General features: G+C 35.9%; 2 protein-coding genes across 2 annotated transcripts in view; one reads left to right on the top strand and one right to left on the bottom strand.

Moving 5' to 3' along the window:
* IRAG2 (inositol 1,4,5-triphosphate receptor associated 2) overlaps nucleotides 1–15948 on the top strand; it is a 94618-nt gene extending 78670 nt beyond the window's left edge. The window contains 11 exon segments of the mRNA XM_058558639.1: nucleotides 898–961; nucleotides 1047–1074; nucleotides 1345–1485; nucleotides 6289–6423; nucleotides 9424–9571; nucleotides 10454–10497; nucleotides 12097–12159; nucleotides 12277–12326; nucleotides 12629–12730; nucleotides 14628–14735; nucleotides 15623–15948. Coding sequence (XP_058414622.1) covers nucleotides 898–961; nucleotides 1047–1074; nucleotides 1345–1485; nucleotides 6289–6423; nucleotides 9424–9571; nucleotides 10454–10497; nucleotides 12097–12159; nucleotides 12277–12326; nucleotides 12629–12730; nucleotides 14628–14735; nucleotides 15623–15866 — 1127 coding nt within the window. The 3' untranslated portion in view covers nucleotides 15867–15948.
* Nucleotides 15942–23615, bottom strand: part of DNAI7 (dynein axonemal intermediate chain 7) — a 51415-nt gene continuing 43741 nt past the window's right edge. The window contains exons 11-14 of the mRNA XM_058558640.1: nucleotides 20749–20963; nucleotides 19146–19313; nucleotides 17452–17565; nucleotides 15942–16630 (exon numbers count right to left, since the gene is read on the bottom strand). Coding sequence (XP_058414623.1) covers nucleotides 16352–16630; nucleotides 17452–17565; nucleotides 19146–19313; nucleotides 20749–20963 — 776 coding nt within the window. The 3' untranslated portion in view covers nucleotides 15942–16351. The remainder of the gene's footprint in view (nucleotides 16631–17451; nucleotides 17566–19145; nucleotides 19314–20748; nucleotides 20964–23615) is intronic.

Genomic DNA, 23615 nt, shown 5'->3' with positions numbered 1-23615 from the left:
GTGCATAGTTTTATTTAGTTCTCCCAGATGCCTGTGTGAGATGGGTAAACTGTGATTCAGTTTCCTAGCCTGTAGGTTGTAGATAACAACAGTACTTACCAGAGAAGGTTTGCCAAGAGGATTGAATAAATTCTGTATAAAGAACTTAGAAAATGCCTGGCAGAGAAATTCTCATAAAAGTTAGTTACTATAGAAAAATAATACCATCCTTATTTTGTAGATGGTTTGATGAAGTTGTGACGTGTCCCAGGTCATATAGCTATAAGGGTCAAAACTAGGATTGAAACCAGGTTTTTTCCAACTCTGAATCTAATGCTCTTAATAACTAATATATGGTCCTCTTTGCAAAGTTGTTATGAAGAGTATCGTTAATATGTGTAAAGAGCCTTATTCTGGGACTGGCATAGAGTAAACCTGTGATAAATGGTTGATACCATGTTTATTGTTGCTGTTATTGTTATTAGTATTATTACTATTATTGTTACTACTTCTACTACAATCACTACTACTCCTGCTGCTACTGCTATTTAAGCCTTGAACCGAAGGAGAACCAGGGTGCCAGAGGAAGGTATGCATTTAGCCATGGGATCAAGTCAAATAAACATTTAAATGCAAAGAGAACAAATTGGGCTGTCCCTTGACTCTGAGACATCTTCAGGTTTCAAAGACTATTCACATGCTGAAGTGTGAGCCAATGGTTTTAACGTCATTGTGATCCCTATAGCATCGCATAGCGTTATCTCATATTTAAGCAAATGCATTATTAGTGGGTTATCATCTCAGACATATTTCAATGAAATGCTTTTGTTTCGTGGAGAGAGGACATAACATTTGATGGAATGTGCCTTTAGCTATTAAGCCTTTTTAACCAAAAAATATTTTATTGTCTTTTAATAGACACTGCTATTTCCTCTCTTCCTGTAACCAATGTGAAATCAGTTAACTTTAGACAAAGTGACAGGTAAGCTCTTCTTCACATAGCATGCTAACATTTTTTGCTTTTCTGTCGAGTTGTGTTTGATTAAGTTCTTTGTCTTATCCTACAGCACTTCTGCTAATGAGAAGGAGGTGGAGGTGAGTTTAACGCGAATGTTTTTTCCTTTAATTTGAAAAAAACGAGTGTTTCAGCCTCACTTGCCTACGGTTGCTTCATGCTTTTGCACTGGCTGTCACATGTTAGGTGTCTGTTTGGCTTGGCAGTGACTAAGAGCAGGTAGCGCCCGCGCGTGCCAGCGTTATGTTCCTGGGAGGAGAAAGAAATGCCTCAATGTGATCTGGTATTAAACTGAAATTTTTGACGACATCCAGTTTTCTCCCCTCACCCTCACATTGTTTTGACAATAGGCTGAATTTCTCAGATTATCTTTGGGATTTAAGTGCGACTTGTTCACCTTGGAGAAAAGAGTGAGGCTTGAAGAAAGATCCCGTGACTTGGCTGAAGAAAACTTGAAGAAAGAAATCACTAACTGTTTAAAACTGTTAGAGGTGAGAATCATAACATTTGGGGACTACTCATTTGGTCATACTGTTAATAATGTTTTCAAAATTACATATGAGTTTACTTGTATGACCAAAACCAACACCAGGTACCAAGCCCTGCCTGACTCAAATGTGAATTAATAGGAGGTAAGAATTCAGGATCAGGCTAAGATAAAAGATTCACTAATAGGAGAGTATAAGCAATAAAAGAAATAAATGCTTTTTAAAGTAGTTGTATGACATTTGCCTTCTCTCTGGATTTTCAAATAGATTTCAGGCAGAAGAGTAATCATGCAGAAAACTGAGCAGTAGGAGATATTATCAATTTGAAGCTTCAAAGAAGAGACTCGAAAGTCTGTTTCCATTTAATTAACTGTAAAAAGAGAATAGTGACTGCTTTCAGTCTTGTCAGATGATGGGCAGGCCCTCTGTAGGGCACGTAGAAGTGTAACAATGCTATTGATTTTGTGAAGTCACTATAAATATAGAATATTTGTGAAGTCACTATAAATATAGAGATGGATTGGAAAACTAAGAGGGCTAATTTTGGAAAAAGAAAATAAAAATTTAGAAACCATATTCTGTTATATGTGTGTGTGTGTGTGGTAAAAAAACACATAACAAAATTTACCATATTAACCATTTTAAGTGTACAGTTAAGTAGTGTTAAGTATATTCACATTATTGTGAAACAGATCTCCAGAACTTTTTCATCTTGCATAGTGAAACTCTATATTCATTAAACAACTCCTCTTTTCTTCTCTCAGCCTCTGGTAACCACCATTCTACTTTCTGTTTCTACAAATTTGACTACTTTAGATACCTCATATAAGTGGAATCATACAGTATTTGTCTTTTTGTAACTGGTTTATGTCACTTAGCCTAATCTCTTCAAAGTTCATCCATGTTGTAGCATGCGACAGGATTTCCTTCATTTTTAAGGCTGAATAAAATATTCCATTGTATGTATGTACTACATTTTGTTTTTCCATTCATTTATCGATGGACATTTCAGTTGCTTCTACCTCTTGGCTGTGTGAACATTGCTGCTATGCACATGGGTGTGCAAATATCTCTTTGAGATCCTGCTTTCATTCTTTTAGAAATATGCCCAGAAGTGAGATTGCTGGATCATATGGAGTTCTATTTTGGGTTTTTGAGGAACCATAATATTGTTTTTCATGGTGGTTGCACCATTTTACAAGCCTACTAACAATGCACCACGGTTCCAATTTTTCCACATCCTGGCTAACATGTTATTTTCTGTTTTTTTTTTTGATAGTAGCCATCCTAATGGGTGCAAGGTGTTATCTCACTGTGGTTTTTTTTTTTCGTGAGGAAGATCAGCCCTGTGCTAACATCTGCCAATCCTCCTCTTTTTTTTTTTTTTTGCTGAGGAAGACTGGCCCTGGGCCAACATCCGTGCCCATCTTCCTACACTTTATATGGGACGCTGCCACAGCATGGCTTGCCAAGCGGTGCGTTGGTGCACGCCTGAGATCCGAACTGGTAAACCCTGGGCCACCGCAGCAGAGTGCGCACACTTAACCGCCTGCGCCACCAGGCCAGCCCCGTCACTGAGGTTTTGATTGCATTTCTCTGATGGTTAGTATTGTTGAGCATCTTTTCATATGCTTGTTGGCCCTTTGTATATCATCTTTGGAAAAATGTCTATTCAAATCCTTTGCCAATTTTCAATAAGACATATGATTTGCAAATATTTTCTCCATTCCATAGGTTGCCTTTTCATTCTGTTGATTGTGTCCTTTGATGCACAAAAGTTTTTCAGTTTGATGTAGTGCTATTTGTCTATTTTTGCTTTTGTTGCTTATGCTGTTGGTGTCATATCCAAGAAATCATTGCCAAATTCAATGTCATGAAGATTTTCCCCTATGTTTTCTTCTGGAGCTATATATATATAGTCTTACATTTAGGTCTTTAATCCATTTTGAGTTGATTTTTGTATATGGTGTATCAAATTTTCCCACATCATTTATTGAAGAGATACTCCTTTCCCCTTTGTGTAGTCTTGGCACCGTTGTCAAAGATCATTTGATGGGGCCGGCCCAGTGGTGTAGCAGTTAAGTTCACTTGTTCTGCTTCGTTGGCCCAGGCTTCGCCAGTTCAGATCCTGGGGGCGGACCTACTCACCACTCATCAAGCCATGCTGAGGCGGTGTCCCACATAGAAGAGCTACAACTCTACATCTATGATACACAACTCCGTACTGGGGCTTTGGGGAGAAAAAAGAAAAGAAAAGAAGATTGGCAACAGACGTTAGCTCAGGGCCAATCTTCCTCACCAAAAAAAATAAATAAATAAAAGATCATTTGACCATATATGAATAGGTTTATTTCTGGGCACTCTATTCTGTTTCATTGGTCTATATGTCTGTCTTCAGGCCAGTACCATACTGTTTTGATTACTGTAGCTTTGTAATATGTTTTGAAACTCACAGAACGTGTGAGTCCTCCAACTTTGTTCTTCTTTTTCAAAAATTGTTTTGGCTATTAGAGTCTTTTGAGATTCCAAATGAATTTTAGGTTGAATTTTTCCATTTATGCAAAAAAATGCCATTGGGATTTTGATAGGGATTGCATTGAATCTGTAGATTAATTTGGGCAGTATGGGCAGCATAACAAAATTGTCTTCCCATCCATGAATGCAGGGTGTCTTTCTCTTTATTTGTGCCTTCTTTAATTTCTTTTAGCAGTGTTTTGTAGTTTTCAGTGTACAAGTCTTTCACCTCCTTGATTAGGTTTATTGCTAGGTATTTTATTCTTTTCGATGCTATTGTAAATGGAGTTGTCTTATTTCCTTTTTGGATTGCTCATTGTTAGTGTATAGAAATGCAATTGATTTTTGTGTGTTGATTTTGTATCCTGCAACCCTGGTTCATTTATTAGTTCTAACAGGTTTTTTGGTGTGGAATCTTTAGGGTTTTCCTATATATAAGATCATGTCATCTGTGAACAGAGATAATTTTACCCCTTCCTTTCCAATGTGGATTTTTTATTTCTTTTTCTTGCCTAATTGCTCTGGCTAGGACTTCCAGTACTAAGTTGCATAGTAGTGGCAAGAGTGGGCATCCTTGCCTTGTTCCTGATCTTAGAGGAAAAACTTTTAGTCTTTCACCACTGGGTATGATGTTAGCTGTGGGATTTTCATATGTGGCCTTTATTATGTTAAAGTAGCTTCCTTCTATTTCTAGTTTTTTGAATATTTTATCATAAAATGGTGTTGAATCTTGTCAAATGCTGTTCTGCATCAATTTAGATGATCGTGTAGTTTTTTGCCCTTTAATCTGTTAATGTGGTATATTGCACTGATTGATTTTCATATGTTGAACCATCCTTGCGTTCCAGAAATGAATCTCAACTTGGTCATGGTGTATATTCCTTTTAATGTGCTGTTGAATTCAGTGTGCTAGTATTTTGCTGAGGATTTTTGGATCTATTTGTATAAGGGATATTGGTCTGTAGTTTTCTTGTAATGTCTTTGTCTGGCTTTGGTATCAGGGTAATGCTGGCCTCAAAGAATGAGCTTGGAAGTGTTCCTTCCTCTTCAATTTTTTGGAAGAGTTTCAAGAGGATTGGTGTTAATTCTTCTTTAGATGTTTGGTAGAATTCTCCAGTGAAGCCCTTTGGTACTGGTCTTTTCTTTGTTGGGAGATTTTTGACAATTGCTTCAATCTCCTTACTAGTTATTGGTCTGTTGAAATTTTCTATTTCTTCATGATTCAGTCTTGGTAAACTATAGTCTATTTGGCTAACAACTAACATCTGCTCTTCCCTTCCCAACTGAAGCTGGGTATTTAAACTATAGTAGGAAACTGTGTGTCTGACAATGACCATTCTTGTTGGTTAGCAACTTTCCAGCTGCAACTTATGCATATCTGTGTGTTTCAGAAGTGGCTGCTATTCATTGAGCACCTACTGTGTGACAAGCAAATGGTATCAATTACCTCTCATGTCACAATATTCCTGGAAAGGAGATGTAATTGTCTCCATCTGACAGATGAGGAAACAGCAAATCAGAAAGGTTAACATTAGGATGCAATTTATAGTCAACGGTGCTTTACAGTTTTATTGGCAGAACTTTTCCTTTCCTAATGATATACAAAATTTCTGGTGTTTTAAATTTGGGCAAGTCTTAGATATCTGCTCATGATCACACAGCTAATGAGCAGCAGCTTGTCTGCTTCCAAATCTGCTGTTCTCTTAATTCTGTCTCCACCCTAGTGAGAGGATCCTCCATCAGGAAGGCCATCATCTTGGATTAAGGGCACAGGTTTGAGAGCAATATTCATAAGGCTATGAAGACATACCCACGTAATCAGTCCAATCACATTTTGTCATCAATGGAAGAGCAAGTATAGCAGTCAGAGCTATATCTAATTCTAGTATATTGTCACTACTTTTCTTAAAAGTTCAAACTATACTCCTCATATAATACCTTCAACTCATTTGTAAGCATAATTTCTTGACCATTACCAATTAATTATATCCCATCCTATTAATCGTAGAAGAAAGATATAAATACATGTGAAGGAGTGACAAATTTGGGAAGTAAAGAAAGGATCAAGAATAGATATAAAAAAGTTGATGAGCACTTGCATAGGTCTACTTGATAGCCAACAAAGATGTTAATATTTCAGTATAATTCATTATTGGTTTTTGCTGCTGCTTTTCATCCTCCACCAAGATAACTGAGATTTGGCTTTCCTCTGCCTTTACAATGTAGTCAGTGTTAGAATCACTTGCTGAATACTTGGGTTGGATACTTTTTAATACTTTGCTTTCTGTGCAGTCTTTAACACCTCTTTGTGAAGATGACAACCAGGCCCAGGAAATCATTAAGAAGCTGGAGAAGACTATAACATTCCTTAGCCAGTGCACGGCACGAGTGGCCAGTAGGGCTGAGATGCTGGGGGCCATTAATCAGGTAATCAGTCTCCTTTTCTCTAGTTACAATGAAGTTACTAAAAGGATTTATTTTCCCTGAAATTATGGATTATATTTCTAGGAAGAAGTTTTAAAAAACACTTCTTTATTGTACAAGACATACGTGTTCAATATAGAAAAAAATGGAAAATGGAATATGTGAATAAACATATTGGGGCCGGCCTGGTGGCATAGTGGTTAAAGTTCACATGCTCCGTTTCAGCGGCCTGGGGTTCGCCAGTTCGGATCCTGAGTGCACCTGTGCACCACTCGTCAAGCCATGCTGAGGCAGCATCCCAAATAGAGGAACTAGAAGGATGTACAACTCTGACATACAGCTATCTCCTGGGGCTTTGGGGAGAAAAATGGAGGAAGATTGGCAACAGATGTTAGCTCAGGGCGAATCTTCCTCAAAAAAAAAAAAATGTTAAAAAAAATGTAAAGAAAAATCTCTCATAATAGCATTAGCCAGTGACTATCATTATAAAACCTTTGTGATATATTTTTCTAGACACTCCCTTCATACAATGTTATAATCTGCTTCTTTTTAATTCAACATATACCATAGATAACTTCCCATGTGATATAAATATATACCTATATACATCATTTTACGTATTCTGTTGGTTGCATAGATCATAAATTATTTAACCAATCCCCCATATTTGATCATTTCAGAATGTTCTTGATATTTTGCTATTGTATATGCATCTTTGCACACTTAGTCGTAGAGAAGTAAAATTTGAAAATTTCTTTGTGGGCAAATATGGGGAGACTTTAAGTTTTTCAATCTATACCTCAACAAACTTATTAAAATATATTTTTCTAAGAAAGAGACATTTAATTGTGGTGGTAGTTTTAGTTTGATCATTTGTTATACATTTTTAATATCCTAGTTTCTTTTTAACCCCTCCCTAGAGAATAAGATTCTTTGTTTTATTTTTATTAAAGTTATATATGCACATTGCTTAATCATTAGGGAAATGCAAATCAAAATCATAATGACATACCACTTCACATCCACTAGGATAGCTGTAATAAAAAAACAGGAAGGAAGGATGAAACAAAATAACTAGTGTTGATAATACAACATTATTATTGTATTATTAATATATTATTATGTTATTTAGCCATTAAAAGAAATGAAGTGCTGATACATGCTACAATGTAGATGAAGCTGGAAAACATTATGCTAAGTATAGATGCTAGACACAAAGATCACATATTGTATGATTTCGTTTATATGTGATATTTTATCTAGAATGGCCTGGTGGTTCTTTAGGCTCACCACCTCTCTTAAATGAAGATTCCATTCACTTCTCTCTTGAGTTGAATTCCATGCCTCCTCCCCTGCTGGTTTCTTTTTCATTTTGGTGGAACATCTCACCCAGTAACTTTCTGAGAAAAAATAATGGCTAGGAGGTAAACTTTTTGAGATGTTACATAATGGAAAATGTCTTTATTCTTATACTTAATTGATAGTCTAGCTGGGTGAAGGATTCTTGGTTCGAGATCATTTCTTTTAGAATTTTTCTTGCGTTGCTTCATTTTCTTCTTAGCCTCTGGTATTGCTGTCAAAGTTTGATGCCATTCTAACTGTTGGGCTTTTGCTTATAACCTCTTTTTAGTTTCTAGAAGTTTTTAGGATATTCTCTTATCCCTACTGTCCTCCCTTGGCATGGATTTATTTTCATCCACCGTTTGAAGCCCTAAATGGACATAAGCTGGGAAGTTATGTTCCTGAGTTCTGGAATATTTTTTTAATTGTTTTCTGTGTTTTGTTGAAGTTTTCTCCATTTTCTGTACTTTCTTGAGTTCCTGTTCTTTGGATGTTGGATCTCCTGAACTCGTTCTTTCTCATCTCTTTTCTACTTTTCAGACTTTTTGTTCTAGTTTCAGGGAGATTTCCTTAACCTTATCTTGAAACTCTTCTATTGAGTTATGTATTTTTTTCATATTTTTAATTTCCAGACCTTTTTTTACTTCTCAGAATAGTGCTTTTTAATACTATCTTGTTCTTATTTCATGGATGAAATACTTATTCTTAACTCTCTGAAGATATTGATAGTTTCCTCGAAATTCCTGTTTTTCTGCAGATTATTTCCTCCAGCTGGCTTTTTTCTGTGTTTTGATTTTCTTATTTTGTGCTAGAGGCTTTCCTCTGACTGGTGATGACTCACTATACAGCAGATTGGGAGCTCTGCGTAGGTTGGGTGGGGAAGGTTCTTGTTGGCTCTGAGCTTCACACAGCTAGGATGTTTCGCTGGAATATTCCTAATGTCGGTAGTTTTAGGACTTTCATCTTGCCATGTTGGATTCCTCAGAGAACAATCTCCCAGCTGCCTGCCTTGCGAGTATAAGCCTGGCTGCCAGTGCTTGGGAGTTGGAAGGAGGAATAGGGCTAGGTATCTCGATGTTTGTACAGACTTTTGCTGAAATCTGTTCTTTACTGTATGATCCACTCATCATCAACTATCTCACTGCCCAGTCCACAGGCCTTCTGTTTAAGTGTCTCTAGGTATTTAACCTTTGTAGTCTTTCACCAAAGTGATGGAGGGGAAGTTGCTCAGCTGGCCTGAGTAAGGGAGGGGATCTGTGGGTCTAATTGCTTTTTACACAGATTTTCAACCATTTCTTCTGTTCACGTCTCCACCTTCAAGCTTAATACCAGGGGCACCACTAATCTTGAGCTTTTGGGGCTTCCTGTGGTGCAACCAGGTTGCTTTTTCTTACTGCTGTTTTTAGGGTTCAGCTTTTTCAGGTCTTAATCATTTACCACTAGTCCTTCTACTAGTAGGCTTTCAAAATTTTGTTGCTGTTATATCCTCTTCTATTCTATTTGCCCTTGTGTAGCCATGCTTTTTTTAAAAATACCTTTGTTGTCATTTTAGCGGGATTTAGGGATAGAGTGAAGATAAACGCATATATCTTATCACCATCTTTTTATTGGGTATCAAGAATAGTATTTTCAATGTAAACATGTTCTTTTTTTTCCTTCTAGGAAAGCCGGGTTAGTAAAGCAGTTGAAGTGATGATTCAGCACGTAGAAAACCTGAAGAGAATGTATGCCAAAGAGCATGCTGAATTAGAAGAACTGAAACAGGTTCTTTTGCAAAATGAAAGGTCTTTTAACCCTCTTGAAGATGAAGGTAATAAAAATTTAAGATAATAGTATCAGTTATGTTTTTCTAACATTCTCCTCTTTCCTTCTCTCTCTTACTAATGTTTTTAGTGTAAAGACCCTTAGGTTAAGGTTATATGAGAAGAATAAGTCATTCCTATTATTTACATAGTCCAAAGTAAGATGTCAGTTAGAAAACAGGTTGGGAGACAAGATGAATTCTTTGGCAATGACACCAAAAATTCATTAAATTAATTTACATTGCTAAGATGAGAGAATATCTTTAATCTAACCCATTGAGTTGAACCTAGTATTCTCCTACTTAGCATATGTTAGAATTGGCTCTTTCTGCACACATAAAGCAAGGCACAATAACTAAAATGAGCCACTCGCATCAACAGTGGTTTTGTATTCCTCGAAGAAGGAATGACTGGCATAGTAAGCTGACTGATGGATTGGAAAATAGGGAGACATCTGAGACCATGGAAAATAACATAAAGTTTATATAAATCCTATAATAGTTTTATTTTAAATAGATAGTATGAACTTTTCTGAGAAGAATTCTTATTTTAATGATCTGTTCCCTCTTCTAGAAAAGTAACCATATTTGATAATCTTCTGATCTGCAATTTTGGCTTCATTTATTCAGCAGACATTCATTTAGTGCCTTCTATGTGCTAGGCAGGCACTGTGGACATCTGCAGTGACAGGACTGTATGCCATTTGTTAAGATGGTAATTGTTATGAATCACCAAGTAAATGATAACCAGATATTTATACTGCTCAGTAATCTCTAGGGTCTTAAATAAATCTTTTTCTGACCATTGCTTTTCTTTGTAAAGAACAAGACCATTGTGTTAAATTGCCTACGTATTTCCTAAAATGTTGTAAATGTGTTTTTTCCTATCAGATGACTGCCAAATTAAAAAACGTTCAGCTTCTCTAAACTCCAAGGTAATTGCTGATTCACTTAACAAATGTCTATCAAAAGTTATTGGTGAGATGGTTTTAAAATAGTATTTGAAACAACACAGTTTTAAATGTAAATTGTAAAACAATGGTGATTTTAATTCATACATATGTATGTGTATTTATGTTTATATATGTATGCTTTTCTATTTCTTGCTATATTTGTATATCAATCAAGTTTGCCTGGCAGCGAGAGGAAAGCCAGTCTAATGATAGTTTCTCTCTCATGTAAAACCAAAGTTGGAAATAAGCAGTCCAGCAATGGCAGAGCAGCTCCATAAAATCCATAGGGCCCAGTCTCCCCCCTGCTTGCTGCATCATCACCCTTTGCTTCCGCCTTATGGTCTAAGATGGCTTCATCAGTTCTGGAAACCAAGTCTTGGTCATTACATTGCGTCACGTTCCAAGAAAAAGGAATAAGCAAAAACAGGTGTTCCCTCTTCCTCTCGAGACAATTCCTGGAAATCCCAGATACCATTTTCCTTTTCATTCTTGTAAGGCTTTATTTATTCATTTATTCACTTTACATTCGTGGGAGGTTTTTCATTTATTCTGGAAGCTTTATGCCTAACTAGAAATCAAGAAGTTTGTTACTAAATAAAAAGGAGAGAATGGGATATTGAAAGTTAACCAGCAGTTTTTGCCAGTTTGAAAATCAGGATTTCACAGAATTTTTGAGCGAGTGACTTAAAAATCATTCCATCCAAATCTGTCTTTTTCACAGATGAGGGAAATCACTTTCACAGAAGTTAAATGATTAGTTATGATCATGTAGTGGAAGAACCATAATTAGAACCTAGGTTTCTTGGACTGCAATTTGATATTCTTGATGCTCAACTAAGTTGTGAAATTAAATTAGGGATGGTGGTTTAAGAAAAGGATTCACGTAAAACTTCTTTAGTTTATCTCCTGCATTTAACATTTTTATTTCCTGAAGTTGTTCTTATTTAAAATTTAAGAACCACATAATACTATACTACATTTTGCTGTGCAAATCTCAAGGCTAACATATAAACACATCCATTCATTAAAATATCATGCTCATCCTTAAATGTGTTGAATGGAAAAAATGAAACCATGAAAAAAAAAGCTCTAAAATAGGTGCATATCTATCTCCTCTTGAGTTGGGGAAAATCTTTCTAAGAATAAAAGAAATGGTAGCAAGAGAGGAAGAGATGAATAGATTTGGCTGCAATAACAATGAAAAAATTTTCTGCCAGAAATATTAACAAAATTACTATGGGCAAAGATCATAAATAGGTGGTTCTCAGAACAGATCTATACATGGTTATTCAACATAGAAAAACAGTGTTCATTGTTACTAGAAACCTAAACAAGAAATCTTATATTCCTTATTTGATTGGTAAAAATTATACTCATCCAATGTTAGGGAAGGTGGAACAGAAATTGGTAGAATATTTCTGGAAGGCAATTTGGCCATAACAAAATCCTTTAAAATATATCTACTGTTTAACTCAGCAGTGGTCAGCTGCATGGATGTATATGCACAAGAATATTCATCTGTTGCATACAAGAATAAAATACTGAGAATTTTCTAAATGTACATTTTCCTCCTTCGGGTAGCCATCTTCTCTTCGAAGAGTGACCATTGCCTCTCTGCCCAGAAATATTGGAAATGCAGGAATGGTGAGTAAATTCCTATGTGTTCTTAGTCAAAAGCAAATTCATTTTCATGTGACAAAAATATAAAATTACTTCACTAAATTCCTATTTTATTATTTCTTTAACATCTGAACTTTAAAGATGGCTGGGATAGAAAATAATGACCGATTCAGTAGGAGGTCAAGCAGTTGGTAAGTGTAATTTTATGGTTATTTTCTCGGAACCTTTTATTTTATAATTGGGCTAAAGTAAATGTTTGAAATAAGTGATATTGTAACATTTGATTTGTACTGCATATATGCAGAATATATGCAGAATAATTATAAAAATTGGCATATGATCATGAAATTGGTTTATTATGAAGTATTATGTGAATATGCCAAGGAAAAAAATAGAACATAAAATTTTGTATTGACTTAGGTAGTGGGAAATAAATTGATAACGGCTACAGATATGTTTGATTTGACAAGTGGCTATAATCATCTTCATTTAGGCGTATTTTGGGGTCAAAGCAGAGTGAACACCGTCCCTCATTACATCGATTTATTAGCACCTATTCCTGGGCAGATGCTGAAGAAGAAAAATGTGAACTAAAGTAGGTGAAGCTTGGGGTGTTTATTAACCTGACGTGAGCTGGGGCATAAAAATGGGGATCACTTTTATTCTATGGCGATGAGATTAATGCTGCATCATCAAAAAGATAATTCATTGTTTAAGACTTTTATAAACTATAAAGCATTATGTAAATGTTATTTGTGAATGCATTCACTCTTGTAGCACTCAGAACTGCAAGGTTTGAGGTCTTAAGTTAGAAAAGACTCTGAAATTTGCCAGATTTGTGAAGATTTTTTTTTCCTGTATAGGTATCTGGTCACTGGGGGAAAGGTCGATAAGAGCCACAGAAGTAAAATGTCTATCTACTTAGATTTAAAAAAAAAAATGAATTATGTATAACATATGTATATATAACATATAGACACATGTGTAATATATGTGCATTATAGATACATCTATCTTCCCTTTATGTAAATGAATAGTGGAAACATAAAACTCTATAGTGCTATCTCTATATCTAGCAAGTTAAACAAATAAAATACACTTCTCTAGTGAAAGGTAGAGCACAAGAAGGAGGGACATGAAGCAACGCTGCCTCTAAGTCCTTGGGTGACCTTGGACAAACCACTTAACCTTATTTGGTCTCAGTTTCCTCATCTGTGGAGAACTTAATGAAATTATTTTATGTTCATTTTATACATGGTCATTGCATGCCTACTATGTGATAGACACTACACTCAATCTTAAGAGAAATAAAGATGAGTATGACATAGTGCCTACCCTCAAAGCCTTTTTTTTTTTTAATAATCCTGGGAGCCTATTGCATGTGTTAAACTCTTTTCATATTTAGAGTTAACACAATGGATATTTTCTGATCTGGGTTAAAAAAAATCAAGAATTTCCTTCAAAGGATTACAACCCTTTTTGTTGCTTTTTGTTAGTGTGGTATGATTTCTACTGAGAAGTCTCTGCAAACGAAAGATGGAAATCTCGGGAATCTTATAAGAATTCTGGCTTTTGGGCTTTGTTTCCTTTAAAAACTAAAATAAAATCTACCACATACATTCCCTATAGATGTTTGATTGGAAAAAAATAACAACAACTTTGAGACACGGGTCCCTTTGGCAATTCTGAGGGCATTATGAGTTTGGGATTTCAAATTCAAATCCAACTAGGAACTCATCACTGAATGTGATAATGAAACCATTAAGTTTTGTTCAGGTGAAGGAACCCCTCTTTAGATAACATGATTTTATTTACAGTATAGTCAATCCAGTTGCTATTTCCGAGCTCATTGAATACTAGTTTATTTTAACTAGCTTTACACTGAACATGTTTTCATAAACACTTATAAAATTAAGATTTTTAGAGACGCAATGACACTTTGATGTCACTCCAATTTAGTGTTGATCAAAAAACCTACAGAGGAGAGAGTAAAATCAACTGTTAATAGAGGATATTAAGAAGAATCCTATTGATAGAAGAATACTTAATGAGAAAAAATTTTACTATATGTTGAATAAAAAAATACACAGAGAAAAAAATATGGGATCCACATTCATTTTTTAAAGTGTGGTTATACTCACACACAAATATATGTAGAGAAAGAAATCACACTAATAACATTGGTTAATTACGACTGGTGAGAATTGACTAACTTTTACATGTTCTTTGGCTAGTATCCCAACTTTCTACAGCAAACATTTATTCTTTTCTTAGTATAGAAATTTACTTTTTAAAATCAAATTCCTATAAATGGTTAAAAATACAAATTTGGTGATTTGACTTTTAGAATTAGATATTTATCAAATCTCTCTAAAGCAAAACAAATATTTGTGAGCCTCATTAGTACTACAGTAAAATTTAGCAATATTTTATAAATAATTAAAGCATATTACCCATAGTTTAAAATATTTAAAAACAATACTTATTTACAGAACTAAAGATGACTCAGAAACACCTGGAGAAGAAATAGTAGAAAGGACAAGAAAGCCAAGTCTTTCTGAAAAGAGAAATAATCCACCAAAGTGGGATGTCTCTTCAGTGTAAGTTGCCTACTTGCTAAATGATACCCTTTTGGTGGAATGGGGAGAGGTGAGGCAGGATTAACGGTATTAATCTTAATCAAATGACTTTACCAGAAGACTTGTCAAATTCTTAAATTTAAGATGAATAACAAACTTCACATGGTCTACAGGAGTTATCCCTGAACCTGAGTTACAAGATGCAGGAATGTTGACAGTGTTAGGAACCTGGCCCTGGAGCCAGATGGCCTAGGCTCGAGTTCCAGCTCTCTAACCAGCTGTGTGACCTGGGCAAGTTCATCCATTTTTGAGCACCAATTTCTTCATCTATAAAATAGGGATGCTGAGAGTACCTATGTCATTGTTTTGTGGTCATGATTAAATGAATTAGCACATGTAAAATGTGTTAGACACTGTACCATTTTCAAAGACTTACATGATGCTGCAGTAAGCTTTTTTAAAAGAAATAGAGTTTAAATTTCAGTACAGCAAAAGTCCAGGGTATGGTAAGAAATAAGTGACATATTTATATATACATACATATGCACGTACTTATATATCCTGTTCTACCCAATAATTTTTTGTTTCCACCGTAGGAATATAAGTTGCCTTACCTGATTGAAAGAATGAGATAAACACTCAAATGTACTTGTTAGCAGTTAAATAATGCCTAAATCATATAATTTTCTGATTCTTACCATAGCACATCATTTCTTAACTCTAAAAATTATAAGGGGGGCAGATGGTGGCCAAAACCAAGATGATAGATCACATTATGTAGCTTATTGCACAGCAGGGTTGATGGTATGCAGGGCAGATGGATGACTTGATTGGTATTGTTGGCAAAAGGAGTATTTCTAATAACATTATTGTGATTACCAAATTCTGAATTTGTATTTTCCTTGCAGTTATGACACAATAGCTTCCTGGACAACAAATCTCAAGACTTCCATCAGAAAGGCTAATAAGACACTCTGGCTTTCTGTTGCATTCTTTGTACTGTTTGCAGCTTTGATGAGCTTCCTCACAGGTCTGTTTTTCCAAAAGTCAGTGGATGCCGCTCCCACACAGGATGGGGACTCCTGGATGTCTCTAGAACATATCTTGTGGCCATTTGCCAGACTCCAACACAATGGGCCACCACCAGTGTGACTGCAGCACATCCTAATGTGTGTATCTTGCCTTTAAAGTTTCAGTATCTGAACTTTGTAAATTAGTAACTTTTAGCTGGAAAATTATAGCATGGAACCAGAGGTTCTCAGGATGACTGTAAGATATTTTACATTCCTTCTTTTTGTGATTATCTCCCCAACTAAAATACAATGGGGAAGAAGCCTGCCTGTGATCTTTTAATGAGCTTTTTAAGGAGCAGATATTATATATTGTTTGTTAAAATTTATTGAAATAAAGAACCATTCAAATCTTCATACAGTGGAAGTTGAAAGTCTCAGTAGGCCAATATTCGTGGGAAAAAAACCCCTACTTTTTAAAAGATAAAATTTGAGTATAAAATGCTGATTAGATCACTTTAATAGCCTATTTGAAATATATTCACTCATTACACTTTATTGAAGGAGCACCTGATTTTTCTCCCAGTTGCGTGATTCTTCATACTGAATAAAATGTATCGGTGGGGATTAAGAATAGCTGAGTAATCTGGTCGAGACTAGCATGTGGCAGACAGAGTCAATAAACTGGTAGTTGGAGCTCCTGATTTTCTCCTTTGCTTCTTCAGAAGCAAAATCTTTAACCATGTGATATAAAGTAGAATGAAATTCAGTTTCTTCTTTAAGGGCTTCAGAGAATGTCTCACTGTATTCGTCGATCTTGAGCCTTTGTGCTCTATCACCACTAAACATTAAAAGGGTCCAACTGGGATTCTCAATAGGTTCTTCTTTAGTAAGGTGTTCCCTCACCTAAAGGAAAAGAAAATTAGAGAAATCTGGTAATAGAGCCTCTTCTATTAGATATTTAGCAGTCGAGTCTTGAAGGGCTCAACCCAGGCCCTAAAATTGCTAACCTTAAAAGAAACATTCTTAATGTCCTATTTTTTAAACCATGAAACTGTTTATATCTTGGTGTTTACTGAGCTTATCAAAATGTATTTATTCATTCATCAAATATTTATTGAGTGGCTGTCACGTGCCAGGTGCTGTTCTAAGTGCTGGAGGTATAACAACAACAATGAAAAAAACAAAGAAGAAACAACCAAACATATTAATAACTAACTAACAACTGCAATAATAAAAGCCTGTCTTCAAGGAGCTCATATTCTAGTGGGAGAAACACATAATAAACAAAATAAATAAAAACGGTGGCTCCTTTATGCTAAAACATTCATCAGTCAGCTTTTAGAATTGGATAAGATGCCTTCTTTATCAGGCAGTAGAAAATGTGCCAGAAAGTTAAATTGAAACCTAACCCTGTCAGAGGAGAAAGTTTGTGGATCATAGATATATTCACGTTAAAGGCTTCCATTTGTTCTTGAGAGATATAAGGACTCTAGCCTGAAGTCAAGAGCATTTGATACCATAATGGACAATGAAGGCATAACCTTTACATAGTTTGGTTTTATATTTTTGAGAAAATTTTTTCAAAAATGAGGTTTTAAAACTCCATTTTGAATATTTTTTCACCTTTTTAAGAGGAGAAACCATGGTCTATATTCATTTAGCTTTTGAGTACCTTACCTTCTTTTGGCGGACAAAGTAGTTTTATGGGTTTTTGCAAACTATACCTTAAATACAACTTTTTTAGAATCACATAGTGTATTCCACCTGCTCCAACCAAACGCAAAAGCAGAACTTAGCAGGGCCATTTGTCGATAAGCTTTCATTTCTACCAAAGGAATCTGTCAATATAAAAACAAACAGAATTGATCAGAGAGCCTCTCAACAAGTCTCCCTTCCATCCTTGGCCTCCTACAGTCTTCTCAACACACAAAAATCCGTTTAAAATGTAAGTCAGATCACCCAACTCCCCTTTCAAAAGCAGGCAATGGCTTTCCCTTTCTCTCAGAGTAGAACCTGAAGTCCTAACAATGATCCACGAGGGCCTCTGTGATCTGACATCCCCCACATACCCACATACACCCCGTTATCTATCTGACCTTACCTCCTTTTTCTTCTCCCTTGGCTCTCTCAGTTCCAGGCGCCCTAGCTTGCTTGCTGTTCCCCCAGCCCTCTAACACACCAGGCCACTCCCTCAGGGTTCTTGTTCCAGCTGTTCTTGACTTGGAAGCTGCTTCCCAAGATGTCCGCTTGATTAAATTCCCCTTCATGTTTTGCTCAAATCTTACCTTCTCATTGCGGCCCCTCCCCCAACATCCTATTTGATATTGTGTGTTGCCCCAACCCCACTATTCCTTATCTACCTTTTTTTTCCCACAGCACTTACCACTTTTTGACATGCAAGATAATTTTATTTTTTATGTCTATTGTTTATTTTTGCCTCTACTAGAATGTAAGCTCCACAAGGGCAAGGACCTTTGTTTTATTCACTAATGTATCCTAAGCATCTAAAACTATGCCTAGAATACAGGTGTTCAGAAAAAAAATTCTTGAATATTCTGGAAAGATGAATAGTACACTACATTCAGCATTTGTGGAATAACTGGCAATTTGAGTTACTAAAACCAAGGTGTTTTTTTTGCTATGCATAAATGTACACACTAATCAATATGATTATTTTCAAATTTTATATGAATATCTGCCTGTATTGACATTTTCTGGTATGTTGTAAACTTGTTCTTGAGTATAGAACTCTTCTGCCCAAAACACCTTTCATGATTAGAAGTTACTCTATCTTCATTAATATCATAAATGTTTACTAAACATCTGCTGTATTCTAGGAATATGCTAGGTGCTGGAAGAATCAAAGCTGATTAAGAAACGTGCCCCATCCTCAAGGAGCTCCCAGTTTACCATGGAAGGATCTCATTTAATTAAAGCCTTATGAGTAACGTGAAGCAGTATGCAGACAGGGAGACTCTGCCAAGAAACAGAAGGAAGTGGGTTTTGTATATCAGTGGTCCTTGTATGTGTTTAATTTCACCTGACTAATCATGTCTGGGAAACTACTGAATCATTTACTCTTTCGAGAAACTTTACATATATCCAGTCTGGAAGAAGGAAGAAAATATACAAAATGTGAAGTTGCTCAGACTACCTTTGCACTAAATTGACCAGCTGTGGATATGCTCCATTTGTCAATTTGAAGATCATACTACAGGCTTACTTTCTTGGGAAAGATTATTAAACTTGAGAGAACCCTGCATTTCTGGTCTTACCCTCTATTCTTTCCTTTCTAACTATAACTTTATATTAAGTGAATATAGAAAACCCATGGTGTACCTTAAGATTTACATAAAATTTAGTACTTGCTGACATTCTAAATGTCCATTATATTAAATTTGGAAAGATGCATTCTTACCTTGTAGTTTATAACAACATAAAAATGAGAGTGTCCAGTAGGGAAGATATTCAATCCAGCTTCTTTCAAAGCAGTAATGAAAGAAACAGGAGTCATCCATTTTCCTTCCAAAATAGAGGAATGCTTTTTGTTATTTAGGTTGATTGAAGCTAACATGCAGAGGTTTTCCTAGTTTCAATAAGAAAAAAGACACTTTTATATAAGTAAGTTAAAGAAATTATTACTTCATTATCATTGTGGTTCCAGCCTTTAGGTTTTGTATACTATTTTTTTTAATCCTATATCATTCTATATTAGAAAGAATGCAGGACAGATATGTTTTAGACCTGATCCAGAGGTCCACCACAAAGTCTCCACGTTACCTTAAGCAGTTTATCAACTCTTTTTGGGTTTTATCTGAACAATCAAGGGATTGGACTAAAGGATTTTTCAGGTCTCTTCCTATTTTATAAGTTGTGATCTAAGAACACTGCATGTGCTCATGTTGAATTACAATAGCTATTTGATATAGCAATCATGTTGCAACTTTTAAGGATCATAATTTTCTTTTGCAGGTATAAGATTTAACATAATAATACAAAATTATTATCCAGTTTAAAGTTTGCAAAGTGGCAATTTGAAGGCGTACAGAGTTCTCACCTCCCATCTGGTTTTAAAAGTAAAGTTTGATGATATTCTGATCTTCCTGCCACATTCATAAGGAATTTCAGGCTCTCTCTCTCTCTTTTTTTTTTTTTTTTTGGTGAGGAAGATTAGCTCTGAGCTAACATACATTGCCAATCCTCCTCTTTTTGCTGAAGAAGATTGGTGCTAGGCTAACATCCATGCCCACCCTCCGCTACTTTATATGTGGGATGCCTGCCACAGCGTGGCTTGATAAGCGGTGTGTAGGTCCGTGCCCGGGATCCAAACCTGTGAACCCCGGGCTGCTGAAGCAGAGCATGCAAACTTAACTGCTACACCAGTGGGCTGGCCCCCAGGCTTGCTCTCTTTTTGTAAAACAACTTTAGTGAGGTATATTTTACATATCATAAAATTCACCCATTATAAGTGCACGATCCGATGATTTTTTGTAACTTTACTGAGTGGTGCAACTATCACCATAAATCAGTTTTAGAACATTTTCACCCCCCACCCCAATAAAATCTCTTATGCCCATTTACAGTGAATCCCCATTCCCGCCCTCAGCCTCACGCAACCACTAATCTACTTTCTGTCTGTCTAAATTTCAGGCTGTGTAGTTTCTGACTGAGGAGCAATAGAGGCTCGTCAGACCAGCCTCAAAGGAGATTTCAAATGGCTAGGTGATAAGATCAGGAACCCTCTTTAGAGTGGACTGAATACTCTCTGAAAGTTATACTGCAACCAGGCGTTGGTCTATTCCTAGTAACTCTAGGGTACAAATTTGCCCTTCACTTATTACATGTTATTACCTATCCAATTAATATTTCATTTAGAAATTATAGCTCCAGGTATATTTTAAATATATTTATAAAGAACATATTTCAGTATGTAACAATATGTGATTGATTGCTTTGACACACTCTTACAGTCATCAAAGAGGTTTACCTCTTTCATATGACTTGCTATAACAGTGATTTACCTTAATTTGTATTTGAATTTCAGTAAATACTGTAGTCACAGTCAAAAGTACTTGATTCACATCAAGTGGTCTTAGTTCCCAAGACTGGTATGGCATGTTAATATGAGTGTCTTGAATCAAGGTAACAGGGCCAAAAGTTTCCAGGCTGAATGTTATAAGTCTTTCCTCTGATTTGTAAGATACATTGCTGATGCCATCAGTTTTCCAATGTTTACCTTTATAATAGGGAAGAAAGCGACATTAGTTTCATTTTTTCCCATACAAAAATAAGATGAGTGAAACCACCCAAATAACTGCAATGTGTATAAATTGATCTTGCACATTTTTTTTATCTTTCTATACATTGTAGGTATTTTTTTCTTTTTTTGTGAAATTTTTGTTGTACATTATTGTTTATCAGTCATCATATAAGTGCATCCCTCCACCCCTTGTGCCTGCCCCCAGCCCCCTAGCCCCTGGTAACCACCAAACAGTTCTGTCTGTCTGTCCGTGTGTTGAAACCAACATATGAGTGAAATCATGCACTGTTTGTCTTTCTCTTTCTGGCTTATTTCACTTAACATAATACCCTCCGGGTCCATCCATGTTGTTGCAAATGGGATGATTTTGTCTTTTTTTATGGCTGAGTAGTATTCCATGGTATATATATACCACATCTTCTTTATCCAATCATCAGTCGAGGGACACTTGCGTTGCTTCCATGTCTTGGCTATAGTGAATAATGCTGTGACGAACATAGGGGTGCATAAGCCTCTTTGGATTGTTGATTTCAGGTTCCTTGGGTAGATACCCAGTAGTGGGATAACTGGATCATAAGGTATTTCTATTTTTAATTTTTTGAGGAATCTCCATACTGTTTTCCATAGAGGCTGCACCAGTTTGCATTCCCACCAGCAGTGGATTAGGGTTCCCATTTCTCCACAGCCTCTCCAGCATTTGTTGCTTTTTGTCTTGGTGATTATAGCCATTCTAACGGGTGTAAGGTGATATCTTAGTGTGGTTTTTATTTGCATTTCCCTGATGATTAGTGAGGTTGAACATCTTTTCATGTGCCTATTGGCCATCTGTATATCTTCTTTGGAGAAGTGTCTGTTCTTTTCTTCTGCCCACTTTTTGCTTGGGTTGTTGGTTTTTTTGTTATTCAGTTGTGTGAGTTCTTTACATATTATGGAGATTAACCCCTTGTCAAATATATGGTTTGCAAATATTTTTTCTCAGCTGGTGGGTTCTGTATTCATTTTGATCCTGGTTTCATTTGCCTTGTAGAAGCTCTTTAATCTGATGAAGTCCCACTTGTTTATTTTTTCTTTTGTTTCCCTTGTCTGAGTAGACATGGAATTCAAAAAGATCTTTTACATTTTGAATAGAATCTCAACAAAAAGCCAACTTTGCTGGGAGTTTCTTCCTGTCTTTAGGATCAAGTCCAAACTCCTCAGCATGGTATGTAAGACCTTTAGAATGAAGCTCTGACTCACGTGTTTGCCTTCCTCCCTTGCCATTTCTCGCACCTGTTTTCAGCTACACCTTTTTTTCCTTCTCCAACAACATCATATACCTCTGAGCCTCTGCACACACAGTTCTTTCCTCCTAGAGTACTCTTCCTTAATCTTTTAGAGAACTTCTCTTCATCTTTTTTTAAACAATTTTAAAATTCACTTGTATTAAGTGTACAATTGTTTTTAGTACATTTACCCAGTTGTGCAACCATTACCATAATCCAGTTTTGGAACATTGTAATCCTCCTGACAAGATCCCTTATGTTCATTTATAGTTAATTCCCATTTCCACCTCCAGGCCCAGGCAACGATTAGTATACTTCCCGTCTCCAAAGATTTGCCTTTTCTGGACTTTTCATGTAAATACAATCATATAATAGGTGGTCTTTTGTGTCTCTTACAACTCAATAATAAAACGCAACCCAATTTAAAAACGTGCAAAAGATTTGAATAAAGATTTCACCAAAGGGGATATATGAAAGGATAATAAATACATTAAAAAGATGCTCAACATTATCGATCGTTAGGGAAATACAAATTAAAACCACGAGATACCACTTCACACGCATCAGAATGGCTATAATCCAAAGGACAGATGATAACAAATGTTGGCAAAGATGTGCAGAAGCGGGAAACCTCATGTGTTGCTGACAGGCGTGTAAAATGCCACAGCTACTTCGAAAAGCAGTTTGACAATGACTTAAAAAGTTAAACATAAATTTTCCATTCCACCCAGTAATTCCATTCCTAGGTAGATACCCAAGAGAAATGAAAACATATGTCCGCACAAAGACTTGTATGCAAATGTTCTCTTAGTCTCTAAGGCCCTGTTCAATATTCCATCCTATGAGAAGCCTCCCTTCACTCTCCAGATGGACCCAGTCACTGTACTGCTCTATGGCACTTTTATTTATTATATAACCTTACCACCCTGTATTATGATGTTTGTCCCCATCTACCTCTAGTACAATGTTGAAAACTCCCAAAGGAACTGTGTCTCATTTATCTCTATATTTCTTATTGTTCAGTATATTTATAGAACAAATGAATGAATCAATCTCTTCCTGGAATGCCATCTCCATTTCCCCTTGGCTTTCTCCCCTCTCACATGGAGGGTTCCACTGACTATTTTTGATTCTTAAATTCAATATACATTATTTATAATTTCTATTTTTGTTTTTATATTAACAAAATTATTTTAATTTGTAAAGGTAAAAATTAAGTATTGCCTATAAATAAATTCTCCAAATTTCTAGTATTCGTGGCAAAAAGTTTTCCCATGGTTTAAAAATTACTGGAGTTGAGGCCGGCCCCGTCTTAGGGGTTAAATGCACGTGCTCCGCTACTGGCGGCCCGGGTTCGGATCCCAGG

The sequence above is a fragment of the Diceros bicornis genome, chromosome 17, assembly GCF_020826845.1.
Source record: "Diceros bicornis minor isolate mBicDic1 chromosome 17, mDicBic1.mat.cur, whole genome shotgun sequence".
NCBI lineage: Eukaryota > Metazoa > Chordata > Mammalia > Perissodactyla > Rhinocerotidae > Diceros > Diceros bicornis.
Note: the sequence above shows the minus strand (reverse complement) of the source record. Positions and strands in the feature narration are given on the sequence as shown.